At 39.5% G+C, this 25760-nt stretch overlaps 2 protein-coding genes across 3 annotated transcripts; both read right to left on the bottom strand.

Moving 5' to 3' along the window:
• Positions 1–386: 386 nt before the first annotated feature.
• rnf181 (ring finger protein 181) lies at positions 387–5206 on the bottom strand. 2 transcript variants are annotated; one of them, XM_027140490.2, is made up of 6 exons: positions 5147–5206; positions 4236–4349; positions 3546–3679; positions 1598–1713; positions 1368–1442; positions 387–795 (listed from the first exon to the last, which is right to left on the bottom strand). In XM_027140490.2, exons 2-6 carry the CDS (start codon positions 4319–4321, stop codon positions 736–738), a joined length of 471 nt encoding a protein of 156 aa, XP_026996291.1. In that variant the 5' UTR covers positions 4322–4349; positions 5147–5206; the 3' UTR covers positions 387–735. The 2 variants fall into 2 exon arrangements, with proteins under 2 accessions (XP_026996291.1, XP_026996283.1); XM_027140482.2 differs by lacking the exon at positions 5147–5206 and adding an exon at positions 4650–4928.
• A 14547-nt stretch (positions 5207–19753) lies between these two features.
• On the bottom strand, positions 19754–24408 carry vamp5 (vesicle-associated membrane protein 5). Its single transcript, XM_027141897.2, has 3 exons — positions 24174–24408; positions 21392–21535; positions 19754–20806 (listed from the first exon to the last, which is right to left on the bottom strand). Exons 1-3 carry the CDS (start codon positions 24174–24176, stop codon positions 20642–20644), a joined length of 312 nt encoding a protein of 103 aa, XP_026997698.2. The 5' UTR covers positions 24177–24408; the 3' UTR covers positions 19754–20641.
• Positions 24409–25760: the final 1352 nt, after the last annotated feature.

The following is a 25760-nucleotide window of genomic DNA, read 5'->3' as shown; positions in this document are numbered from 1 at the left end:
AGTTTACAAGGAAATCAGAATGAGATTAATTTCCAAGTATGCTTGTGCAATCTCCTGATCACTATCAATGTTTATTCGAATTAACATTTACTTAAGGAGTTTTGTGCAGAATTTCTATCCTTTGTTGTTTATTACTATTGAAGTATTAAATGTCACTGGAATTAATTTAATGCACAGTAAATATTTTATAGCAATTCATTTTATATTTATAAACATTGAAACATTTACTGATTAATTAGAAAACAAAGTTGTTGTTTTTTTAAAAAAATAAATGATATGCAACATGTATAAATGATATGAAATAGATAAACAATTATTTCTTTTCCCAGTTGAAAATGATTCACACACTTAATTGGATTTTTCCACTGTAATTCCAGTACAAACAATTTAGCACTCAGTTTTTTTATTCCTCTTTATTTATTTATTTATTTTTTATAACAAGAAACCACAAAAATATATAGCAGGATTGTGACGTAACTTTCAGAGGTTTCACAATGCACAATTTTCTGTTTTAATAAAAGCCTCAAATCATTTTCTGCTAAAATCATACAAAACATTAAGACAATCGAAAGAACTGTGTACACGATCAAACAAACTCTGGAGTTTAATATAATTTTGATTTATAGAAACCTGGTCCATCTCACTTGCATCTGAGAGACAGCAGCATGTCAAAGCCACATGTCATGATTTAAGCCCTGCATTTAAAGTGTGTAAGAGTGTTTGTGTCTGTGTGTGTCATGTGTACATGGCCCCATGCAGATCTTCCAGACGGTGTTCTCTCTGTCTTCTCCGGTCCTACACACACACATTATCATTTTATTATTGTTAGTTATTCAGGTAAATCATAGGTAAGTCTGTTCATTATGAGCTTAATGAGTGCATGTGTACCCGCGCACACACACACACACACACACACACACACACACACACACACCACTACTTATGGGACTGTGATCATTATGCCACAGCAACACACAGAGGGCAACAAACACCTCACAGTCACTCCACTGGTATTAAAAAGTCACATAGCCTTGTGTGTGCGCGCGTGTGAGGGGAAATAAGCATCATCATCGTGACAAGTTCCTTATTAAACTAATTACACTCCGTAACACTAAGCATCACTGAGTGCTGTGTAATAAGTGTTTCTCACAATAAGCTGCTGTTACCCCCCATGTGCACCAAGGACAGGAGTGTTAATGAGCTGAATCAGGAGTGTGAGAGCAGAAACACACTGACACACACAGGACAGGGTGTGGAACAAAGAGACACGAGGTGATTAAGATGACGTTTGAAATGATTACTGCATAAAACATGACTGTGTGAGAGAGATGAATTAGTGAACTGGATTATGCATCATGTTTGCTCACTTTGTCTTTTTTAAACTCCTCGTAGTCGGCGTTGTCTGTGGGCAGCTCGAGTCGACACAGAGGACAAGAGTTGGTCTGAAACAAACAGGTGGAATGTCAGTCTCATCAAGTCTCAAGAATACACACAGTAATAGTTGTGTGTGTGTGTGTGTGTGTGTGTGTGTGTCTGTCTGCCTGCCTGTATCTCTGTCTCTCTCTTCTTACTGTCTGGTTGTGTGTGTGTTCCTCACCTTTCCCAGCCAGGGTAGGATACAGCTGGAGTGGAACAGATGTTTGCAGGGCATCTCTCGCACTGTCTCCTGCTCCTCAAACTCCAGTAGACACACTGGACACTTCAACCCTTTATCTAATCAAACAGAGATCATCTGTGAGACACACACACGTGATCGATTCAAGATGGCACCACGGATGGCAGCCTCGGCACGACTCTCTCTAGTACTTACATTCTTTTTGTTTACTGTCTGTGTGTTTGGTTACCCTACCCTGATAACTTACACTAGAGAAGAACTGCTTAACATCAGGCAGTTTACACCCGACACTTTTTCACCATTTTTTACAAACCCAAAAATTCTTTTGGAGCTCTTGGTTGGAGATGCAGCTGCTCTCTATGGTACATGGAGGAGACGCCGGTGGGGGAAGCGTGCTGGTGAAGCGACGACAGAGGGGATTTAGAACTGCGCTTCCATCGATTTACCTGGCGAACCTCCGCTTATTGTCAAACAAAACTGACTAATTGATTCTTCTTAATAGAACAAACAAAGACTTTGAATCCTCCGCTGCTCTCTTTTTTACTGGGGGGAAAATCCAGATTCTCTTTTTTTATCATCCTTGGAGACTTTAACAGAGCAAAACTAACGCTTGAACTTCCAAAATACAGGCAGCATATTAATTTTAATACAATAATTCTGGAAATTCTCCACTCCAAACTCCTAAAGCTCACTATATCCCCTGCCATCTGTCAGTGGATTACCAGCTTCCTAACAGGCAGGAAACAACAGATGAGACTGGGAGGTGTTACCTCCAGTATTCGGACAATCAGCACTGGCGCTCCTCAGGGATGTATCCTTTCCCCACTGCTATTCTCCCTCTATACTAATGACTGCACGTCAAGTGACCCAACTGTTAAACTTCTGAAATTTGCAGATGATACTCTGCTCATCGGACTCATTCAAGATAGCAACGAGTCTGCATATCAGCAGATGGTAAAGCGGCTGGAGCTATGGTGCAGTCAGAACATTCTAGAGCTCCATCATCAAAAAGGCCCAGCAGAGGATGTACTTTCTACGTCAATTAAGGAAGTCTGGTCTGCCACAGGAGCTGTTGATGCTGTTCTACACTGCAGTCATTAAATCTGTCCTGTGCACATCCATCACCATCTGGTTTGATGCAGCAACAGGACTGAAACAAAACAGAAGAGTAAAAACAGCCAAAAGAAATAGCTGGTGCCTCCCTGGCCACTCCCCAGGACTTGTACCATACAAGAACCAGAAACTGGGCAGGAAAAATCACTACTGAACCTTCGCACCCTGGACACAACCTCTTTCAGCTCCTCCCTTCTGGCAGGCGCTACAGAGCTTTGCTTACCAAAACTGACAAACACAAGAACAGTTTTTTCCCAGGCAATCACCCTGATTAACAACTCGCCCTAATTATATACTGAATATTATGGACTGTCAGTCATCACATCATCAGTATATGTTACACACACTATTGCTGCTGTATATTGTACAAAACCATAATATTGCACAATACTGTTATTTGCACTACCATGTACTCTCACTTTATGTACATTACTGATCTGTCATAAATTCTGTATTCCTATATAACACTCATACTGTCTGTATTGTCTCACATTGTCTGTATTGTCTTGTATAGTCCAAGCTAAATGTATAGTATAGTGTGATTTATGTCTGTACTTTTGAATGTCACCAACAGCTTGAACCAAATTCCCTGTGTGTGTCAACACACTTGGCCAATAAACCTGATTCTGATATCTGAGACACTTCCCCCAGGCTCTGTCTAAATCGATCAAACAAAGTGAAAATTTAAAGCCAAAGTCATCTCCACTGGACTCTTTATTGCAGGAGGAAAAGGCGGTATGATGAAGTCCTGCACAGCCCAGAAATTCACCAGAACCTGTCGTAATAATGATCTGCTTCTGATGATGTTTGATGTTACCTGCTTGCTGTGGGGATATGACGATCAGAGGAAGATTCTGCACTATACTTTTGGCTGCAGGAGGAGGAAGACGCTGATCCCACTCGGAAACATTGAGAGATCCAAAATCCACATCCAAACCATGAATCAGACTCCTGGAGGGAAAAACAAAACCCAGCATACACATAAATAGAGAAACATCTCTGAAAGAAAACCCATTGTTGAATCTGTCTCTCTAATAGCATAATACTCTATATGGCCAAATGTATGTTCCCCCCGTACCCATCACACCCATATGAGTTTGTTAGACATTGCGGTTCAATACCATGTACATCAATACTCAACAGACTCTGCTGCTAGAACCACCTCCATTCATCTGCTAGATCGTGGCTGAGTGTTCATTCAGCTATTAGAGCATTAGTGAGATCAGACACTGATTTTGGGATATCGAGGAGATTCGATGCAGTGTAGTGTCCTTCTACTCCAACCGTAACACATCGTGTGTTCATGGAGCTCACCATGCACAGGAGCACACAGACAGTATCATGCTGGTACCGTTTTAGACGGTGAATGAAAGCTTTGTCATAATGTGTATTAGGTGTGAGGTGTTGGTATGCAAGGTGTTACAGTAATGTCACAGCACTAAGCAGAAGATGTGTGTGGCTGAAAATGTGTGTAAGAGTTTTTGTGTGTGCAAGTGTAGATGATGACCTGGCCAGCTCTAGCAGTGCGTTCTCTCTGTACTGCTCCTCTGGGTCTGTGGGCTCACAGTCATGTTCATCAAAATATGAGCTCATGATGCACTCACACTCTTACTGCTCAGTCCTGAGGACGGACACACACACACACACACACTATATATATATATATGTGTATACATATACATACACACACACATACACACACTTACAGCTCAGTACTGAGGAGATTTATAAAAGTACAGAAGACACTTTATTTTATGAGCGATATGTAAACTCCTCGCACTAGAACCATATTAGCAAACACGGTAGTTAGTTTACTAAATTAGCGACTCGGCTAACAAACTGTCATAAAAGAGACAGTAAAAACAAGTGAATATACATCAAATGAATGATTGGTTATAATTTTTCATTAAGTCTGTGTTACCGGAGGGTAGTCGGCTCTGTGTTCACGGATAAACCCGGAGCTAACTCTGCATTATCATCATCACTCGGTCCTCTCCCAAAGCCTCCTAACTCACTATACAAGTGCACTATAAACTGTAACAAACACCGCAATCCACGCACTGTGTAGTGCACTTTTAGATTGACCCAGGAGCTGATTGCGAGGCAGCCACTGCTACACGGATTCGTCACTTCCGGTGTAGAGTTTCGGTTTGTAACGGACGAGCGGCGGGTGATTCGTTCTTATTTGTTGTTCATTTGTTAATGTGTGAAATTCATGGGCGTCGGAACCATTATATGTGTGTGGGACAGGACCCACCCACTTTTTAAGACAATAATATTGGACCCACCCACTTTTACTGTCTCTATTCAGCGCATATGTCTTTATTTTTTTTATTACTTTTCAGAACGCCGCCAGTTGAATCCATTCTGCTTGAGGAATGCGCTAATAAATTAGACTCCGTTCCGCGTTTTACTTACAGCATTGACCACGCTCCTGCTTCCTGAAATCCATGGGTGTCGGAACATTATATGTGGGTGGGACAGGACACGCCCACTTTTTATTCGCTTCTTCTTCTTAGAATAGAAATAGAATAGAATAGTACGGGGCATAGAAGCCTTTATTATCGCCACATATACATTACAGCACAGTGGAATTCCTTTCTTCACATACCCCAACTGAGGAGGTTGGGGTCAGAGTGCAGGGGCAGCTATGATGCAGCGCCCCTGGAGCAGGGAGGGTTGAGGGCCTTGCTCAAGGGCCCAGCAGTGGCAGATTGGCTGTGCCGGGCCTTGAACTCCAATCCTCCGATCAACAACCAGTCTTAACCAGTTGAGCCACCACTGCCCACCAATTCTTCTTCTTCTTCTTCTTCTTCTTCTTCTTATTATTATTATTATTATTATTATTATTATTATTATTATTATTATTATTATTATTATTAATGGTGCTTGCAAAGCAGCATTCTTACTATTGTGCATAGACTCCCATTATAAACTTTGGAGGTTTATAACTCGGCAAGCTTTCGAACTATCTACACCAAACTCGGCCAGCTCCTTTAGGGTGATACTCTGAACAAAGTTTTAAATTGGTGTACCGACTGACCTTCCGGTTGTGCCGCAGCCCTGCCCCCAATATATGCAAAATCAAAAAACCTTTTACAACATGAACATGTGACATATCAAAACACTCAGAACAATGAGGGGAACTTCCTTACAGGTATTCTGATGACGTCACCTGACGATGTCATGTGAAAATAAAAAAATTGCACAACATGGACATGTGAAATATCAAAACACTCAAAGCATGATGAGGGGAACTTGCCATGTGCAAGCACCATTCACATTTTCTTTGGGAAATGTACGTTCTAGTTATTATTATACTTACACCGAACTTGGACAGCTTCTTTAGGACCTCTCTCTGCACAAGGCTTTCGATCTTTCCGTAGTGAGAGATCGAAAATGATAGATAGATATTTTTTAATCTATCTATCTATCTATCTATCTATCTATCTATCTATCTATCTATCTATCTATCTATCTATCTATCTATCTTTTAACATTAAAGGTAGGGTCTCCGATTTTTGAAAGCCAATGTTGACATATAAAATCACCAAAACAAACATGCCCCAACCCAAATGGGTCCCACCCCTGTATTGATAGCTCCACCCACACATACATACATAACCCAGGCAACTACTATGACAGAAAACAGGTGTTATTTGCGTAGTAACAGCGTTTAGCTCAGGAGTTATTGACTCGGGATACTCGATTGCGGCCAACTTCCCGCTCCTTCAGTTCTCTCCAGCGCTGTGAAAACTGATCCTATATTAACACGGGTCCTACTTATTGCCTTATCATAAGCCTTTCTTCGCTTTCTTTATTTGTTATTATCCTCCACGTCAATGTTAAAACCGCTTTTTGCTAATGTCACATGCGCACTGAACACTCTTAACGCACATATTGAAAAGACATGCCCCTTTCTGCTCATTGGGTACACGTTTGTTTTGTTTTTAGTTTAGTTTTCGGCCCGGCTCAGTTTTCTGAAGCATTTCTCAAAAATCGGAGACCCTACCTTTAAGAATTGAATGTATTGCACTATGTAGTGTAATAATAAGTAGAATCCCAGTACAATATTCACACAAATTGTCCAAACCCTCAACTCCAAAAGTATTGGCACAATCCAGAGTAATAATGGTGTTCTGGTGACGTTTCTTGGCACCACGTGACGTCACGCCACTAAACCACTCAGCATTCACTAAATTCGAGGGGTTTCGTTACCTCGATGTAAAGTGGGCGAGTTTCCGGAGGTCTTGGAAAAATGCCCTCTTTCAAAGAAAAACAGCATACTACGAAATACAAAACAGTCATTATTTTAGAAAACAAATAAACAACCAAAAACTTTAGGGTTAGGGGTTAGGTTATCAAATAGGCCACGCCTACCCGATGACGCAATATCTGTTATGCTGTTCTGAAATACCTGGAAGTAAGTGCCTGCCTAAACCACTCAGCACATTGAGAGCAATTGCCTCACAGGTATTTTGATCACGTCACCTAACATTCCGCGCCGGCCCCGCCCCCAAAGTATGCGTGGACATGTAATGACAATGAGGGGAACTGTGTCACGTGTATTCTGCCATAGTCGCGTGATGTCACGTGCAGCCCCGTCCCCAAAATAAGCAAAATCATAACATTGACATGTGACATATCAGAACACTCAGCACAATGAGGGGAACGGCGTCACAGGCATTCGGGTTAACGCCACATGCTACTGATTCATTCAACATTAAGAATCGAATGTATTGTGCTATGTAGTATAATATTAAGTAAAATCCTAAAATGACTGCAGTACCAGCACTCACATGATTTGTCCAAACTCTCAATAGCTACTCGACTCCAAACCAGCCACCAAAATAAAAGGAATCACAGAATTACCACAACATAAACACGTGATGTATCAAAACACTCAGCACAGTGAGGGGAATTGCCTCAAGGGTATTCTGCTGATGTCACACCATGTCATGTGCAGCCCCGCCCCCAAAATGAGCAAAATAAAAAATTAGCACAACATGGACATGTGATATACCAAAACATTCAGCACAATGAGGGGTACTGCCTTACGGGTATTTTGTTGATGTCACATGACGTCACGTGCAGCCCCACCCCCAAATGTAGTGGAATTACAGAATTACCACAACGTAGATATGTGACATATCAAGACGCTCAGCACAAGGAGGGAAACTGTGCCACGTGTATTCTGCTAACATCGCATGCTCGTATCCAATCACCTCGAAAATAATTGCTTTCACAAGTATTGGCACGCTAGTCCACTTGCCTCCAAAAAGCACCAGCCTTTGTGAATACTTGCTTCGTCGAGCCAACATCAAATGTTGCGACAAACTTTACAAATCTAGCTATTATTATTGCTGTTGTTGTAATTATTGTTATTAATAATAATAATAATAATGCTACTGTAAGTGGATTGCTGATATTCTTACAAATTTTATTTCCATGCCATTCTTCAAAAGACACATTTGCAAACTTAACTTCAAACAAAGTATTTTTTGTGTTAGACATGAAACGTTTGTTTTCATGTGAGAAAACTTATTTATTCCTTTATGATTTAATTAAGATATTAGCAAGGAGTCGTATGCACATTGATTTGAGAATAAAATTCTAAATAAAATCAGAACACAAAGAACACAATTAAAGAACACAAAGCAAAAGACAAAACATTTCTCTATGCAACATAAACATCAAGCAGTGAAAACAACTGCAGAATAAATCTAAATTATTTACAATTGAAAAATGAAATAAATATCAAAGTAGAAAGGAAGCTAGCTTTTTGTGAGCCTTTGCAAATGCTTTATCAGGCTGATTATTATTATTTTGGTCATGGTAGCTAGCTAGGTTAAAAAAATTTTCTTTCCCTTGTTTTGGGGCCCCCTGTAGTGGCAGCTTGGTGGACCTGGGATTTGAGCTCATGACCTTCTGATCAGTAGTCCAACACCTTACTCACTGAGCTACCACATCCCCCAAGACATTGACCCTAAAGGTGAAATGTTTGACCAGTGTGTGTACATAAGGACTGTAAAGATCAATAAAATCAGTGGACTGGTGTTCTTCCCTGGCTTTAATTACATTGCTGTGTTAAAAGCTTTAAGCTTGAATCTTTTGGATCATGTCTAAACAGTGTAGTGTTTGAGAAAGGGAGTGGATGACAGTCAGCTCTGTAGGGGCGACAGGTGTCTGAAGAAACACAGAATCCCAAAGGCGATAAAGGAATTAAAGTTTCTTTTCATCCTCTTCAGAGCCAGTGCTTCTGGGTTCCAATGATGATGATGGACATGATGACAGTGATGCTGAACCAAAAAATCACACAGAAAAATACCTTCCTCGAGCACCTTCTGTTCTCCTGACATGGATTTTCTGTATGGTTCCTCATGGTCCTTTCAAAAAGAGTACTCTGCAATGAAAGAAGAACAATTACAAGATTGATTATGACTCTACATCACCAGAAGAAGTGAAAAATACTTGAAGGGGAAACACTATTCTTCTGGCAGAAGCTTGGGATGAGGCACAGTACAGTCTTTATGATTTACAATAACAGCAGAAGAAAGTCTTCAGTATCCATGTAAGATTATTATTCATATCACACGCACACATGCAAGCAGCTTGTCCGCTCTCTCGTCCAGCTCATCTAGGTTTTCGTAGCGGTCCTTGGCCCTTTCCATGTTCTCCTGGAGGATGGCTTGAACGTCCTCCACATTCTGCTTAATCTTGGGTAGAAGGTTTTGTTTTTCATCCTGGATATAAACACAACACATATTGTTTCCCCAGGCAATCACCTTCATTAAAAACTCACTATAATTACATTCCCTGCATCATATCTACTGTATAAGTACTGCATTATCAGGACTGTGAGTCATTACATCATCAGTATATGTTACACACACACACACACACACACACACACACACACACACACACACACACACACACACACACAGAGAGAGAGAGAGAGAGAGAGAGAGAGAGAGAGAGAGATAACAGCTGTGTTATTTTCCAATAAAGATTTCACAGCTTCCAGTGTAGAAAGGAGAAGTGCTCTTACCATACATTTTTTTGAGAACAAAGAGGGATTATTTTAGTGTTACTGTTTCATTCAGCAAACAAAAGCACACTAGTGAATGGAGCAGAGGTTTGCAGTGTTCATTAAAAAAAAAAAAAAAAAAAAAAAAAACCAGCTCCAGGACAGTGGAGTCCGATGTGTGAGCGACATGTAGAAGATGTGTGAGAGACATGTGTTTATTCAGAAAGTTTGAAAAGTAGAACAGATATGAGTTTTGTGATTTCTCACACTTCTCACAAAATCTGTTCAGATTACAACAAGAACTACACGTATGTAAACAGCAGCTCTACACTGAAACATGTTTATAATCCTCTTCTATGGCAAAATGACTCAACAGTATAAAGCTTACTGAGGAATAAAATAAGAAAAGAGAATAAGAGAAAAGAAAAAAAAGAAAAACCTACCATGACGGTCCGTTTTTTTTTATCTCTTGTTACTTCTGAAGGACTTTTGAAAGGCAGCTTTGAAACTCCAGCAGCTCAGATCCGAAGGGAAGTGCCTTTTATCTTATTTCCTTATACACACGTGTATGGGTGGGCGTGCGTGCGTGCGTATAATGTGTGTTAGCCTCTCAAATCATAACTGTCACTGTTCAAGGAAAAGTTTTTAAACTGTCTGTGTATGTGTGTGTCAACCCTGTCTGGGTTGCCAGATTGATATATTTAATGTCAGTATGTCAAACTCTTGGATCTCATCATGGTCGGGTGAAATGACATTGAGCACCCTCAGTGTGAGCATTGAGCTCCTTTTTACACCTGGTCACTTAATGTGTTTTCTCTGATCCGATAGCTATCTGATTTGTTAAAACTGTTCCATTTACATTAGGCCACATAAATGCGTCTTGGCGAATCGGATATCAATCCGATCTTTCTACTCCCACCCAATATGCAAATATATTTAACCTCATTTCCGGGGTATTTGAAATGGAACACGCTTTGGTGTATGCGGTCGCTACAAAAAAACAGCATTTACTGTTTGCTGCATTTTCGCTGTCAGCAGCAGTTCATTTTAAGGCCCAACGAGACACCTGGGTGAAAGATTGGGACCCAGCACATTTGTTTCTGGCGTGATGCACGATTCGCGGGTCACCTGCGAGTGACGTACTTCCGTTTGGGAGGAGTTTAGCGCTGACGTGTGTGACTTGAACAACCACATGCATTTACACGTGAAATGCGTCCCAGACAAACCTCCTGAAGTGGTTTGAGCGATCGGATTTATATCCGTCTCGAAACCGTTTCGGAGGGCATTTACACCTGGTCGTAAAAGACCTGGTCTTTTTACGATCGGATAGCTATCGGATCACAGAAAACACATGAAGTGACCAGGTGTAAAAAGGCCCTTAGATTTAAATTGTAATAATCTAATCTGGATTAAAAAGCAATAAAGTGTACATTTAGCATATATACACCAATATATCATTAACAGTATATTAAAGCTATCTGTTTTTACAGAGGTTTTGCTGAATGGTTTGCATTAAAACAATATAAAACAATATTCTCTAACTCTATCAACTGAAAGGACTTGGTCTTTCTTTCTTTCTTTCTTTCTTTCTTTCTTTCTTTCTTTCTTTCTTTCTTTAAAACTTCCTAGAAATAAAAAATAATGTAAACACTATTAAATGCACATTTCCCATATTTCCCAAAATCAAGTAATACGTTTTGGAGAATTTTTTTTATTTTTATTATATAAACAATAGTTTTCTTTATGTCGGGCTCCTCATGTGTGTTTCCTCACAAAAGCAGTGAATCTGGCAACACTGTATACTCTTTCCTCTCACATCCCTGAACGTTCGTGTGTGTGTGCGCGTTTGGTTGCTTGTGTATCCTCAGGGTAGTGTGTATGCGTGTGTAGGAGGAGGAGCTTTACACTCTTTATACCTAGCCTTGTTCTTAGCATTTAGACTTTCACTTTCATTTTCTGTAGATGTGGGGGAATCCCCAGCGAGGGAAAAATCTCAGTGCTCAATAACTCCAAGATAAAAGTCTTGCTTCACTCTGGCATTTCCTCCTCTACGATGGGTTTTCAAAGGGTTTTATTCAATCTTCATGGCACCTAATGACTTATCACGGTGATGTTATCACATCATCAGAATCAGAATCAGAATCAGCTTTATTGCCAGGCATGTTTTCACATGCGAGGAATTTGTTTTAGTAACATAATCTCCACAGTGTAACAGAATGACATATGTAGTATAGATGAAATTGTATGTACTGTACACATTTACAGGTGTGAAATGTGCAGTTTAAATAAGCATGAAATATACATATGCAAATAAGTATACAATATATACAATTTGTATGTACACATGTGCAATTGAGAAATGTGCAGTTGAAGTAAACATAAACATTAAGACAGTATGTATGTATGTACTGTATGTACAGAGTGCGAGTATGAAATGTTCAATTGAGGTATACATAGTGCAAATATTATGTATTGTGTGTTCCATGGTGTTAATTGTTCATCAGGTGGATTGCTTGAGGGAAGAAACTGTTCCTATGTCTGGTCGTTCTGGAGCTCAGGGCTCTGTAGCGCCGACCAGATGGCAACCGTTCAAAGAAGGAGTGTGCTGGATGTGAGGGGTCAGGGTGGTTTTCTTTGCTCTTTTGCACACTCTGGAGCAGTACAGGTCTTGAAGAGTGGGGAGAGTTGTGCCAATGATTCGCTCAGCAGTCCGGACTACCCTCTGTAGTCTTCTGAGGTCGAATTCATCATCATCATCATCATCATCATCATCATCATCATTATCATCATCATCATCATCATCATTTTAGCTAGTCCCAAATGTAGACTGCATCACTGCTGACACGGTCTACCTTACTGTGAAACACTCTGCATGAGGCTGAAATCAGGGCTCTCAAGTTTTGAAGACAAGCAAAATGACATAAAACATTCCAAAACTTAATATGTAGTGCTGGTGGTTAGTAGCCTTATTTTTCTGAGATTTAATTTATGGTAAATTCATTATTTTATAAAATGTCATAAAACCGACACCATCTCAGGGCCCCCAGTTTGAGAATCACTGGCCTAGACTACTTGTTCTGAGCAGGTGTTGTCAGCGAACAGGCTGTAAAACTGTTGGCTAAGTTACAGACACTCATTAAAAACTGATGCTGATTATCTGGGAAACTTTCTCTATCAGCGGTCAGAATGTCATTGTTTGTGTCAAACAAGTTGTGAATTTGTTGTAACATTAAAACAGGAGATCATGTCTTACATCCTTACGAGGATTCCAGGATATGCTTTTTCATTGGTTGTTGCGTTAAAGCGTACCCAGATGCAATAGTGCTATTTTCTGATTGGCTATTGTGTAGCCTCTTTTTTGATTGGCTGATAAGTGTCAGGCTCGACTAAGAACTCCAGGAGAGATGCGCTTGATTCCTGCCCGGTTCCATAGAGAGAGCGGTGCAGACAGATACATTTTGGGTGCTGCGGCATATTAAATATATGATAAATAGTAAGTTTTTCTGTGTGAGAAATACAATGTGTGGCATGACACTTGAGAGCCATGTGAAATCAACCAACAGCAAGGCGATGATCCCCTCACTTCCCTCACTCCCATCACTCCTCTCATTTAACAGATGGCAGGAGGGTGAAGAGTGTGTGTGACGGGTGTGTGGAGTCATGCACAATGCTGTTGGCTTTGCGAATGCAGCGTGTGATGCAAATGTTCATGAAAGAGGGAAAAGAGACTCCAGTGATCTTCTCAGCTATCTTCATTATCCTCTGAAGGGTCTTACAATCTGAGAAGGTGCAATTCCCAAACTAGACTGTGATGCAGCTCCTCCGGATGTTCTGAATGATTCCTCTGTAGAACATGGTCAGGATGGGTGGAGGGAGATGGGCTTTTCTCAGTCCTTTGCAGGAAGTAGAAACCCTACTGGGCTTTCTTGGTGATAGAGCTAGTGTTAAGTGACCACGTGAAGTTTTCTGCCATATGAATGCAAAGGACTTTGGTTCTCTTGACAATCTCCACGGAGGTTTCGTCAATGTTCAGTGGAGAGTGGTCACTCTGTGCTCTTCTGAAGTCAACAACCATTTCTTTAGTTTTATCAACATTCAGAGACAGGGTGTTGGCTCTACACCAGGCAGTTAGCTGTTGCACCTCCTTTCTGTATGCTGACTCGTCGTTCTTGCTGATGAGACCCACCACAGTCTTGTCATCAGCAAACTTATTCAACAGAGTGAACAGCAGTGGACTGAGCACACAGCCCTGAGGGGCACCACATTGTAAACACACTGCAGGACACTGTAGACTTATTAGGTACCAGGACAATGGTGGTTGTCTTGAGGCATGTATGAACAACAGCACTGCTCAGGGAATTGTTGAAGATGTCAGTGAAAACTTCTGCTAGCTGTTCTGCATATTCCCTGAACACTCTGCCAGGAATGTTGTCTGGTCCAGCAGTCTTCCGTTGGATAATGACTGATGCAGCTGCAAAATACTCCTTATTTATGTTTATTGAAGTTAAGGAGTTAAGCAAAACAACCCAGAGCTTGTTACCTTCCACATCATAAGCAGTTTTACAAAATGACAAACTACAACTAATTATCACCTTGTTTTTCATCGTTGTGTTTCTTGGTTGCCAAAGAAGCCATCTTTTAACGTGGATAATGACGTTATTGACAGGATGTTTTTAAAAACTGTCATTTAGCAATAAAACATACAAACACACCCCTTACGTGATTTGACAAGATTGAACAGTAGGGAAAAATCCAGCTGAGAATTTCACAAAAATCCAAAGCAGACAGAGCAGAAGTCCAAGCAGATAAGTAAAAAAAAAAAACCCTCACTACCTTTTTCCCGCTGTATCACAACACAATATCACTTCTGGTTTTGACTTCTGCTTCTGCTTCTGGTTCTGACCAGAACCAAAAAATCTGAGCACATCACTCCAGTCCTCAGGTCCTTACACTGGCTTCCAGTTACATTTAGAATAGATTTTAAAGTATTGTTACTCGTTTATAAATCACTTCATGGCTTAGGACCGAAATACATTACAGATATTCTAATTGAATATAAACAAGCAGACTACTCAGATCATTAGGATCAGGTCAGGTAGAGATACCAAGGGTTCACTCAAAACAAGGTGCGTCAGCATTTAGTTATTACGCCACCTATAGCTGGAATCAGCTTCCTGAAGAGATCAGATGTGCTTCAACAGTAGACACTTGTGGAGGTGATTATTTCCCTTCAACAGCCTTTATTCCTGTACCAAAGGATTTATTCTTGTACCACAGCAACCTGCTTATTATTACTATTCATTTAAACTGAAATAAAATTGGAAAATAATGATTAACATTATTTAATAATTCGTAGACTCTAATGGGGTCACTTGAGGTTATTCATAGGAGAACAAACATTAAAGTCAGTTTAATTAAAAGTGACATGACACTCCTTCAAACAGTTTATTGACCAATAAATAATCCACATCCTCCTCTTCCATCTGTTCCTTTTTTTGTGTTTATCTGAAATGTACAGTCTGAACACACACACACACACACAGTACATCACCTACACAACAAAACATTCATCTCATTCACTTTCACCCACATACTCCACACACCACATTTTCTCTTCCGGCTGGTTGACCCCAATCGTATCGTCTCGTTGGCACCAATGTAATGAGACACTGTTCCCTCCTCCATCACCCGGTCCTGTGTTTGATCTCAGCTAACTGTGGGTGTGGAGTTTCTCAGGATCATCTCTTTTTTTGCAGTGGTTTCTGGCAGGTTCTTACTATTGCTGGGATGCGGTAGCTCAGTGGTTAAGGTGTTGGGCTACTGATTGGAAGGTCATGGGTTCGAACCCCAGGTCCACCAAGCTGCCACTGCTAGGCCTCTGAGCAAGGCCCTTAACCCTCAGTTGTAAGTCACTCTGGATAAGGGTGTCTGCTAAATGCCGTAAATGTATTGCATTCACTTCTCAGAGGTGGATTGACCTCTCACCTCATGCTCCTACACATTAACTTGAAGAACTGACTGTTTGCTGTGAAGAGATAATATTATTCTCTTCACCTGTCAGTGTTTTTTATCATCAATGTATTCATTCAATTCATCTAAATATAAACAGGACCTTACAAAAACGTAGATCTGTAATGAAAAAGCCAGAGGTGACTTCAGTCTCAGAAATATATCAGTACTCAGAACAATATGGAGTAAGAGCAGATGTACTGAAATCTTTGAATACTGACAGGATGAGAAGAAGAGGTTTTATTCACGATAGAAGGGCAGATCTGATGTGTACATACAGTCAGTTCATCCACACTACTGCACATTACTATGAAACAAACACTTGGGTCGCCTGTAGATAAACAAAAGTTTGTCCAGATACCATTACAGAAAACTACACTCACATCAGGTCCTTAAGTATAAAAGTACAAAAGTAGAAAAGTCAAGGCTTGACGCAATATCACAGAACTACAAAACACTCCTGAGTGGTTTAAATAGCAGTTAATCACAAGATCTTCTCCAGTTTCTTGGCTTCTGAACTCGAATCTCTGTTCTCCTCGTTCTTATGATGGCCATGATAAACTAATGATGATGATGATGATGATGATGACCAGAGCAACTCCAGCGATGATCGCGATCATCTTCCAGTTTTTAAAGGACATGCTCGAGTTCTCAGCTTCTGCCTTCACTTTCAATTTCCTTGATGTCTTTTGAAACCTTAAGCTCTGTGAACAACACAAACAAAATTAATCATGATTCAAATTCCCTTTTTTCCAGTCACAGCTTCAGCTCTGTATGAGCCTCTGATGTCTGTACTGATGCTACACATCATTTATTTGGTGCAAAAATAAACACTGATTCATAACTTCTGTTCTGGAAAAAAAGATGTTATTAGGTTGAACTGTTTAGTAAATTTTAAAAAGCCTAAATCCTAAAATTGAGTGATTGGAATTATATATTTACACTCTCATGCAGTGCTTCAGCTCGCTCATCCAAATCATCTAGTTTAACGCCACGATCTATGACCTTGTTATAGTTTTCCACCATGATACCCTTTGTCTCCTCCACACCTTCCAGAAGATGCTGCAGCCGGCTTTCTTCTTTCTCCTGAACACACACACACACACACACACACACACACACACACACACACACACACACACACACACACACACACACACACACACACACACACACTTTGTGATGCTCTGAGGTCATAACACACCAGGAACAAACAAACAAATAAATAAATGAATTGACAGAAGGCAAAGAGAGCCTCCTCCAGGAAGAAAATGGTCTAATAATATGATTTCTGTAACGTATTTAAATTATTCGACAATGTTAGCTGAACCAGCTTGCAATAACTCCAGGAAGATTAGCTACTGGCTTTGTTTTCATTTAAAACTCACTAATCATTTTTTTTTACTTGATTTCATTTTTCATTCGATTACACCATAATTTTTCACATGAATTAATTCTGCATGATTTTTCCCACTATTATGATTAATGTTTTGTTCGATTCATTGTTCAGGCGATTCATTTTTCATTTGACTATTTACATGATTCATTTATTTCATAATTGATTATTCACATGACTCATTTTATTTTTGAGAAATTTGTTTTACAATGTAATTTTTTTTTATTATATGTGACGTGACATACGGCTAAGTATGGTGAACCATACTCAGAATTCGTTCTCTGCATTTGACCCATCCAAAGTGCACACACACAGCAGTGAACACACACTGTGAACACACACCCGGAGCAGTGGGCAGCCATCAATGCTTCGGCGCCCGGGGAGCAGTTGGGGGGTTGTGCCTTGCTCAAGGACACCTCAGTCGTGGCCGGCCCGAGAGTCGAACCCACAACCTTAGGATTACGAGTCAGACTCTCTAACCATTAGGCCACGACTTGCCCCTATTAGGCCACGACTTGCCCCTATTAGGCCATGACTTATTATTTTTTTTAATTTCTCATATCATTCAATCATCTATGTAACTACTAACTTGATTTATCTTGTACATGTCATTTTTTCATGCACTTCATTTCTTTTCACATGATTCATTTTACTGTGATTCCTTTTCCACATATTGAAAATTATTCATTGTTATTATTTTATTAACATATGTGCATATGATATTTCACACCTACTTTTTTTGACTTTTCATGTGTAATATTTTCTAACCCTATCCCTTTACATGCCCACATTTAAACCGCACAAACCACAATTCCTTTTCAGCTAAAAATATCTTGAGACTTGCCAAGACACTTCACACATGAGCCACACCTATATCTGTCCTTTAGACATGAACATGCTATTCCAAGACTCTCATAATTCCTACTGTAAAAAAAAGACACTGGATTAAATATTTTTGTTAAATTATACTGTAGATAGGAACTCGCTGACAAATTATTAGGAATGCCTGCACCCCTGCTCTGAGGTTTTATATAATATAATTAGATAAATGCATTCATGTGCACTCATGATTCAGTTAAAGTAGAAATATTTTATAAGAGAAGCACAAAGCTTCATGATCAGATATTTCAGGGTGGATATAAACCCTGTGCGAGACCTATACAGACATGTATACCATTACATGCTTCGGGTATCTCATAGCAATTTATCTTACTGTGTATACTGATGAAGAGTGAAAGCAGACAAAGCTAAGGAAACTAAAGTAAAGTGACTACTATAAAAGTGAATATTACTTTACCATGTTGTTTCCCTCTTGTCTGAACCGCTTAGTGATCTTGTCTGAACAGGTTCTGTTAAACAGGGTCTGAAAGACTCTCAGCAGTTTGATTTCTGTCGCTTGTTTCCTTTCAGATCTTCTCTCTGATCTTCTCACAGCTCACTTTGTTCTTCAACGGAAATGTGTTTTTTTTTTTTTTTTTAATCCTGTGGTTCCTTACCTGTGTCACCGGTTGCCAGATTGAGAGCAGCAAACCAGATTTAACTCATCATCTGAAAGCACTTGATTTGTTTGATTTGATGGGTTTTATAAACTTCAACTCCAACAGGGTTTATGTTCACTTAAAATAGCAGCTGATATAAAGTGGAAAAATGACCCACTGATTTGCAGAATGAAAGTGTAATGTAAAAAATACACAATTTCTACATCATTCATTTACAGTACTGTGCTAAAGCCCTAGGCAACTGACATTCTTTATATTACCTCGTCTTAGTTGTTTACTTTATGTCTTATGTATTACTGTATACAAAAAGAAAAGAAATTCAAGAAATGTATAAAAAAAAAACCAACAACAATTATCCGGTTTAAAAAGTATTTTTCTATTAGAACAAATAAGCGAAATAATTCTGGTATTTCTTGCATAACAGGAAACCTGAGAGAGAGAGAGAGAGAGAGAGAGAGAGAGAGAGAGAGAGAGAGAGAGAGAGAGAGAGAGAGAGAGAGAGAGAGAGATGGTTGCAATTTGCAAGACAAAGTGTGGTTACGTATCTGTACAGGTGAGTAAACTTCTGTCTTCCAGATGCGCTTCACACCATGTCAGTGAGCCAACCGTAGGGTCATTAAGTGTCCTGGGCTGATTCAATCATTCAACAGTGCAGAACTTTCTGTAACTGCAGAAACTCATCAGAGCATTTTAAAACAATCATCCTGCCCTCAAGTTCTTGAGTTCTTGTTTTCTCCTCAATTCTCTCTGTTCTAATCCTGCACCACTTCTGGCTCGGTTTGATTGAAGAAGTTAAGCCTGTGGTTGACCTGCAGGGGGCAGCACTGACCTGATTAATGACCTGTCTCTCTCATTTGACCATCAGATATCCTTCTTAGGGCAGATATGTTATATCACTTTGGCTTAGAGCTTCATTCTCTGGCTTCCTGTCCGTGTAAGTATCTAGATTCAAGGTTTGATTTATTTCTAAGCTCCAAATGGACATCTCTCTTGTAGCACTGACTCTTGTTCAAGCCTGAAAACGACGTTAAAACCCAGACTTTACCTCTATTAATTTGTTGAAATCGTATAAGACAAACAAACAACCACAGTAATGAGAAATCTATATATTTTATATTAAGACAAAATAAAACATCAGTCTTACAAATAAACTGACAACTCTCAAAAAAAGGATGCTTTATATTAGCAGCACAAATTTTCAGACGCACATATAGAACCATCAGAAACATCAGATACTGTAATGTTTGCAATGCTGAATAACAACAATGCCTTTTCTGGAGGTTAATTAACTTCTACAGACAAAAAGAATATTTAATGCTATAATTATAATGAGCTTGCACTCTTAAGAAAAAAGGTTCCCTGTCCGTTCTCTTTCATTCTTAGAACATAAGGCTCCTGTGAGAAGGTTTTTTAAAAATCAGTTAGATTGTCAGATTGTAGTCAGATTGTACAAGATCCTAGTAGCATTTTAGCAGAATACTTGTTACAAATGGCTGTTTTCATCATCATAATCAGTGAGGACTAAAAGGTTTGTGGTTTTACACTTGAGCAAACTTTAGTGTGTTACATGGAACCTTTTTTTTAAAAGTGTGTTGACTCTACAGACTGTGTGAGGTTACTTCTCCGCCACATTGAAATTTATCTACAGCCCCTATTCCTCAGTATGAAGAGTAACCGTGTGACCAGCATCGACAGAAAAGTTCTTCACTTTCACCTTCAGATCAATGTACTGATCCTCCAATACACGTCTGTTTGGATAACTATTCACATTCAATGTGTCACAGAAGCCACTTACGGATGATACTTTATGTAGAAATGGAAGCAAAGACAGCAAGTCCAACGAGTACCTTTAGATCCTCTGAGGTTTTAGCACAGGACAAATATGGTGCTTTAGTAAAAGTCCCGCCACCTCCGTTTAACATATGACCCGACTGTGGTTTCCTGAGCAACCCGCCGAAACAAAGACATTTGTCTCCAGGTCAATTGGAACCTCCCTTCGATGTGCTCATGATGATGGCTGTGACAGCAGTGACGACCACTAGCAGCACGACTCCGACAATAACTGCCAAGATCACCTTCATCCTCATGTGCTCCCACTGCTTCTTTTGCTTCACCTGGTTTGCAGTTTTGGAAAAAACCTTGCTCTGAATGAAGAGAAGCAAAATGTTAAGACACGTTGAAAGCATTTTATCCTACACCAAGCCTCCTTTCCTGGTTTGCATGCAGGACATTTTTTACAGAAGCAGGAAATAATTTGGTAAACTTAATATTTATCTCCAAACTTCTGTGGAAACTAACTGACCTCACACAAACACTTTTCTTAATCACAAAAGGAAATAGCTGTATCCAGAAAAAAAAAGAAAATCAGGGTGTAAATTCTACATTCTTCTCTCCCCATAAACTCCAGCCTACAGTGTATTTATAGACTTGAATTTCACGTTTCCTGTTAGGCTTCGGATCTGTGGAAAGGTTTATTAACTATACTATAGTCTGCTGAGGGGCCAGGAAGCATGATTAGTGTGTTTACTGGCCTTCCCGTTTTCCGTACAGAAAGCTGGCGAAAAAAAACACACACACAAGCGAAAAAGACGGGCAAGAGGATGTGACCTATCTACGTAAAAGAAAGGCTAAGAATAGATAATGATAAAACAGTTCAGGACATCAGGAGCGCTCTCAGGAAAACAGGACAAATCTACTACTTGTGAAAGTTCAGAAAATAGTTCGTTCACCTGTTCCAGTAATTGGTCAGCTCTGTTCTCCAGGTCTCCCAGTTTCCCCTCACGCTCGCTGGCCTTGGTCAGATTCTCCAACATGATATCACGAACCTCATCCACATCCTGCTGAGCCTGCTGGAGCTGGCTTCGCCCGTTCTCCTGGACACACGCACACAACCAAAAAAACACAACATAAAAGTGGGATATAAGCAGCAAAAGGGACAAGATGGAAACATGTAACAGATAAATGGAAACGTGATGGTATATGGTATCTCATAATGAGATACTAGGAAATAGAACAAGATGAAAATGTGTAAGGACATTAGATGATACCAGTAAGAGTAACACGACACCAGAAATTAGATAAGATCTTTAAAGTAAGAAATGAAGAGGAAGCAGGAAATACAGTAGGACAGGATGGTGAAAATAAACATATCAAGAAACAGGACAAAATGGTAACTGGGCACTTGGAAAATGGATGAGACAATAAGAGAGGATGTGAACAAGAAGCAGAAAATGCACGGTAATAAAGAGTAACTACATACCAGGAAAAGGGACGAGACTGTTAAGTATAACAGGAGACCAAGAAACTTGAGAGACATGTGAAATAAAGAGGAAGCAGGAAATACAGTAGGACAGGATGGTAAATTGGAGAAACCAGAAAAAAGGAAAAGACAGGAAAATTGATGGGACACTAAGAGAGGAAACAGGATGAGATGATCCAGACATAGAGAACCAGACAAAACAGAAAATTAGAGGTTATGAAGATGGACAGGAAAAGAAAAAGGAACAGTGTATGGATGCTGGGAAGCTGGTAATGGAAGAGGAAATAAAATAAAACAGGACTGTGTGTTTGTACAGTGGGACAGTAAAAGTCTAATGGTTTGATCTGGTGAATTTTGCTGTTCTGAGATGTTTCATAATGTTTCAAGAGGTCAACATTTTCTAGTTTGTCTGTGACAAGGCAAGCTGGCATGTTTTTTACTGCCTTTATTTACAGAGGAAATAAAAAGAGAGAGACAGAGTGACTGTTTATAATTGAATTATGCAAGTGAGAACAGGAACTGGCTTGTCTTGTGAAACTCCTTCTGCGGTTTGAGAAGAAGAACAAAATGCTTCTTGAACATGCTATTAAGTGAATGGACGACACTGAATGCTAACGAATTCTAGTAATTCGTTCAGCTAAAATGGTGTGATAAAGCAGAAACCTCTCTTTTCTTTAAGACTGAAACTCGGCAAGGACAGAAGGAAAGACTTTAGCTGGATGTCGTCTAGGCTGGTTGCTGTAACTCTGGGAATGCAATTCTGGACATTTGCCTGTGTGTGTCGTGTCTCTCTTTCTCAAGCTAAACAAAAGACAGAGCAGTTCTTAATCACTCGGTGCCACCCAGACCTCACATGCTGTGCTCCATGTGACTGCAGTGGGTTTGTGACTCCCTCTGACTGTGCATAAGCCTTTTAACACACTGACCTGATGTGACCTCTCAATGCATTAGCACGATCGTTAGATGCCCAAACACGCAGCATAAATGCTGCCATGTGCACAGAAAGATAAGTGTCCACCCAGAGGAACTGCGCACAGACTAAGAGGCGGTAGAATTATGAACATCCCAGCCAACCCGGCCTAATTTTTCACATTTAGCTGCCTCGCTACTTATCAATGATGAATGTTTCCTTGCCTTAAAAACAGGAAATGTCTGAGTGTGAGAGTTAACAATAATAATAAGATACATTATGCACATACACCCATAACCATGAACGCTTTTACAGGTTCACTGAGGGCACAGCGGTGCACTTTCCACTGGTCATTACACAATACACTGTCCTCCAGCATCAGTCTACATCAGACAAACCCCACACACTAATCACTATATAGAGCACTACACACTGGAGGTGTTCCAAACTCCACACACTAATCACTATATAGAGCACTACACACTGGAGGTGTTCCAAACTCCACACACTAATCACTATATAGAGCACTACACACTGGAGGTGTTCCAAACTCCACACACTAATCACTATATAGAGCACTACACACTAGAGGTGTTCCAAACCCCACACACTAATCACTATATAGAGCACTACACACTAGAGGTGTTCCAAACCCCACACACTAATCACTATATAGAGCACTACACACTGGAGGTGTTCCAAACCTCAAATTGTATGAAGCGTTTGACAGGAATAATGTGTTCTAAACCTGTAAAAGTGTCTGAGGGTGGAGTTTTCCTTTCAACATATCCAGGGAATACAATGAATATAGTGAGTGTAAAAGTGGGCAAGAGCAGGACGTACCCGTCAAAACATTTCCTCTTGTCTCTTCCTTCCTTTCTTTCCCCCTCTCTCTCTCTCTCTCTCTCTCTCTCTCCCTCTCTTCTGAAGCTGGAATTTTCTCAGGTATTCTGCAGCTCATCACATACTATCTAAGAGCCATCTCAGTGTTCTATCTTTTATCCAATCTTATTTTTCTCTCTGAAGCATGAGATCAGTTGCAGTAAATAAACCAAGCGGGGTGTGTGTGTGTGTGTGTGTGTGTGTGTGTGTGTGTGTGTGTGTGTGTGTGTGTGTGTGTGGAGACTTGAACTACTATCCAGTCCTTATGTAACCTTAATTACTCAGTTATTATGTTTCACACAGGCAGCAGATTCTCTCTCTCTCTCTCTCTCTCTCTCTCTCTCTCTCTCTCTCTCTCTGTGTCTATGTGTGTATGTGTTGAGTTAAAAGGAGGGTGTGGTCTTACACCCTCAAATTAAGAAATAGAAAACCGCCGACAGAAAAGGAGAACAGAACTCACCATGTTGCTTTCTCTGTGTCACTAACGTCTTCTAACGGACACCAGAATGACCTCCAGTTGCTCTGGTCCTAGTTTTCTGTCTTATTTCTGTGTGTGTGTGTGTGTGTGTGTGTGTGTGTGTGTGTGTGTGTGTGTGTGTGTGTGTGTGTGTGTGTGTGTGTGTGTGTGTGCGTGCGTGTGTGTGTAAGAGAGAGAGTGAGTTCTCACTAGGTCTGGAGCTCAGTGCTCTGCGTTTGATTTTTTAAAGGGTGTTTTTTGCTCTGTGGTCGCACACGTGTGTGATGCAGCCTCTTGTCTTCGGTTGCCAGATTGACATAAAATACTAAAATACACAGGAATTAATTTACTAAAATTCACAGGAATTTTCATGAAAAGAGATTAAATGAACATGCTACTGTGAATAAAATAAAAATATGACACTTTTTCAAATTAACATTTTTTTTACATGTTAGAATGATGATGATGATTATTATTATTATTATTATTATTATTGTTGTTGTTGTTGTTGTTAATAATAATAATGATAACAATGATAATAATGATAATCATTATTATCATTATTATCATTGTTATTATTATTATTATTATTATTATTATTATTATTATTATTATTATTATTATTATTATTATAACATGCTAGGAGCTGTCATGGTTGCGGCATGGTAACATTTCTTGTTGTCATGGTTATATCTTTATAATTTTTATAATTTATAAATTTTATTTCTGATTTAAACATGTGCTTCTGTCTTGGAATGCTAATAAAACACAGGGATCTTTTTAAAATCTTTTTTTCACATTAACATTTATTTACTAACAAAATGCATTAACTAATTAAACTAATTAAAAGCATTAACTAATTACATTTTTATTATTATTATTATTATTATTATTGTTGTTGTTGTTGTTGTTGTTATTGTTATTATTATTATATAAGACTTACATAAATAATGCTGAATAATAATAATAATAATAATAATAATAATGAAAATATTATTTATTTGTATTTTTACCATGTGTTATTTATTTATTTACTTTTATTCTACCATGTACATGACAATGCTATAAATATTATTATTATTATTATTATTATTATTATTATTATTATTATTATTATTATTATTATTATTATTATTATTATATACAATGCAGTACGAACAAAAGCAACCGAACACACTGTGAGAAATCTGGCTCAATCTGGCAACCACTTTTTCCCCTGCAGCCGTTTCACAGCGCGAGCGCCGTCCCCCCTCCACCCGTCCCCCATGTGCGCGAGGCAGCAAGTGTGTGCAGGGAAGAGATTTTCATGCTCACTAACAGGTCCATCCAGCTGCCCGGATCAGATTACAAGAAGCAACTCTATTTCTGCCACGATTACAAAGCATTATACATCATCATGGTCACTGCGGGGGTATTAATGGAGCTGGGGTAATTAGTGGAGCTGATTTCACACTTTCACTTTTTATTTCCTGGCGCTGTGGAAAAAACCTGAGTGAGAAAGCACTGAAGAGAGACGTTACATTAACGTGGGTGTTGCTCTGTTCTGGTATTTCCTGCAGCAGGATGATGTTCTGCTGTACTTATTACTAA

This window comes from Tachysurus fulvidraco, chromosome 9 (genome assembly GCF_022655615.1).
Source record: "Tachysurus fulvidraco isolate hzauxx_2018 chromosome 9, HZAU_PFXX_2.0, whole genome shotgun sequence".
Lineage (NCBI taxonomy): Eukaryota > Metazoa > Chordata > Actinopteri > Siluriformes > Bagridae > Tachysurus > Tachysurus fulvidraco.
This window is presented reverse-complemented; position numbering and strand designations above follow the sequence as displayed.

Excerpts from the sequence above, each read along its gene's own strand:
- vamp5 (XM_027141897.2), bottom strand. Across the intron at positions 20,807-21,391 it reads CTGACCAATTACTGGAACAG|AGCAAGGTTTTTTCCAAAAC; the intron begins GTGAACGAACTA and ends CTCTTCATTCAG.
- rnf181 (XM_027140490.2), bottom strand. The coding sequence starts at position 4,321 with ATGAGCTCATATTTTGATGAACATGACTGTGAGCCCACAGACCCAGAG. Across the intron at positions 3,680-4,235 it reads GCACTGCTAGAGCTGGCCAG|GAGTCTGATTCATGGTTTGG; the intron begins GTCATCATCTAC and ends TTTTCCCTCCAG. Across the intron at positions 1,443-1,597 it reads TCCTACCCTGGCTGGGAAAG|ACCAACTCTTGTCCTCTGTG; the intron begins GTGAGGAACACA and ends TGTTTGTTTCAG.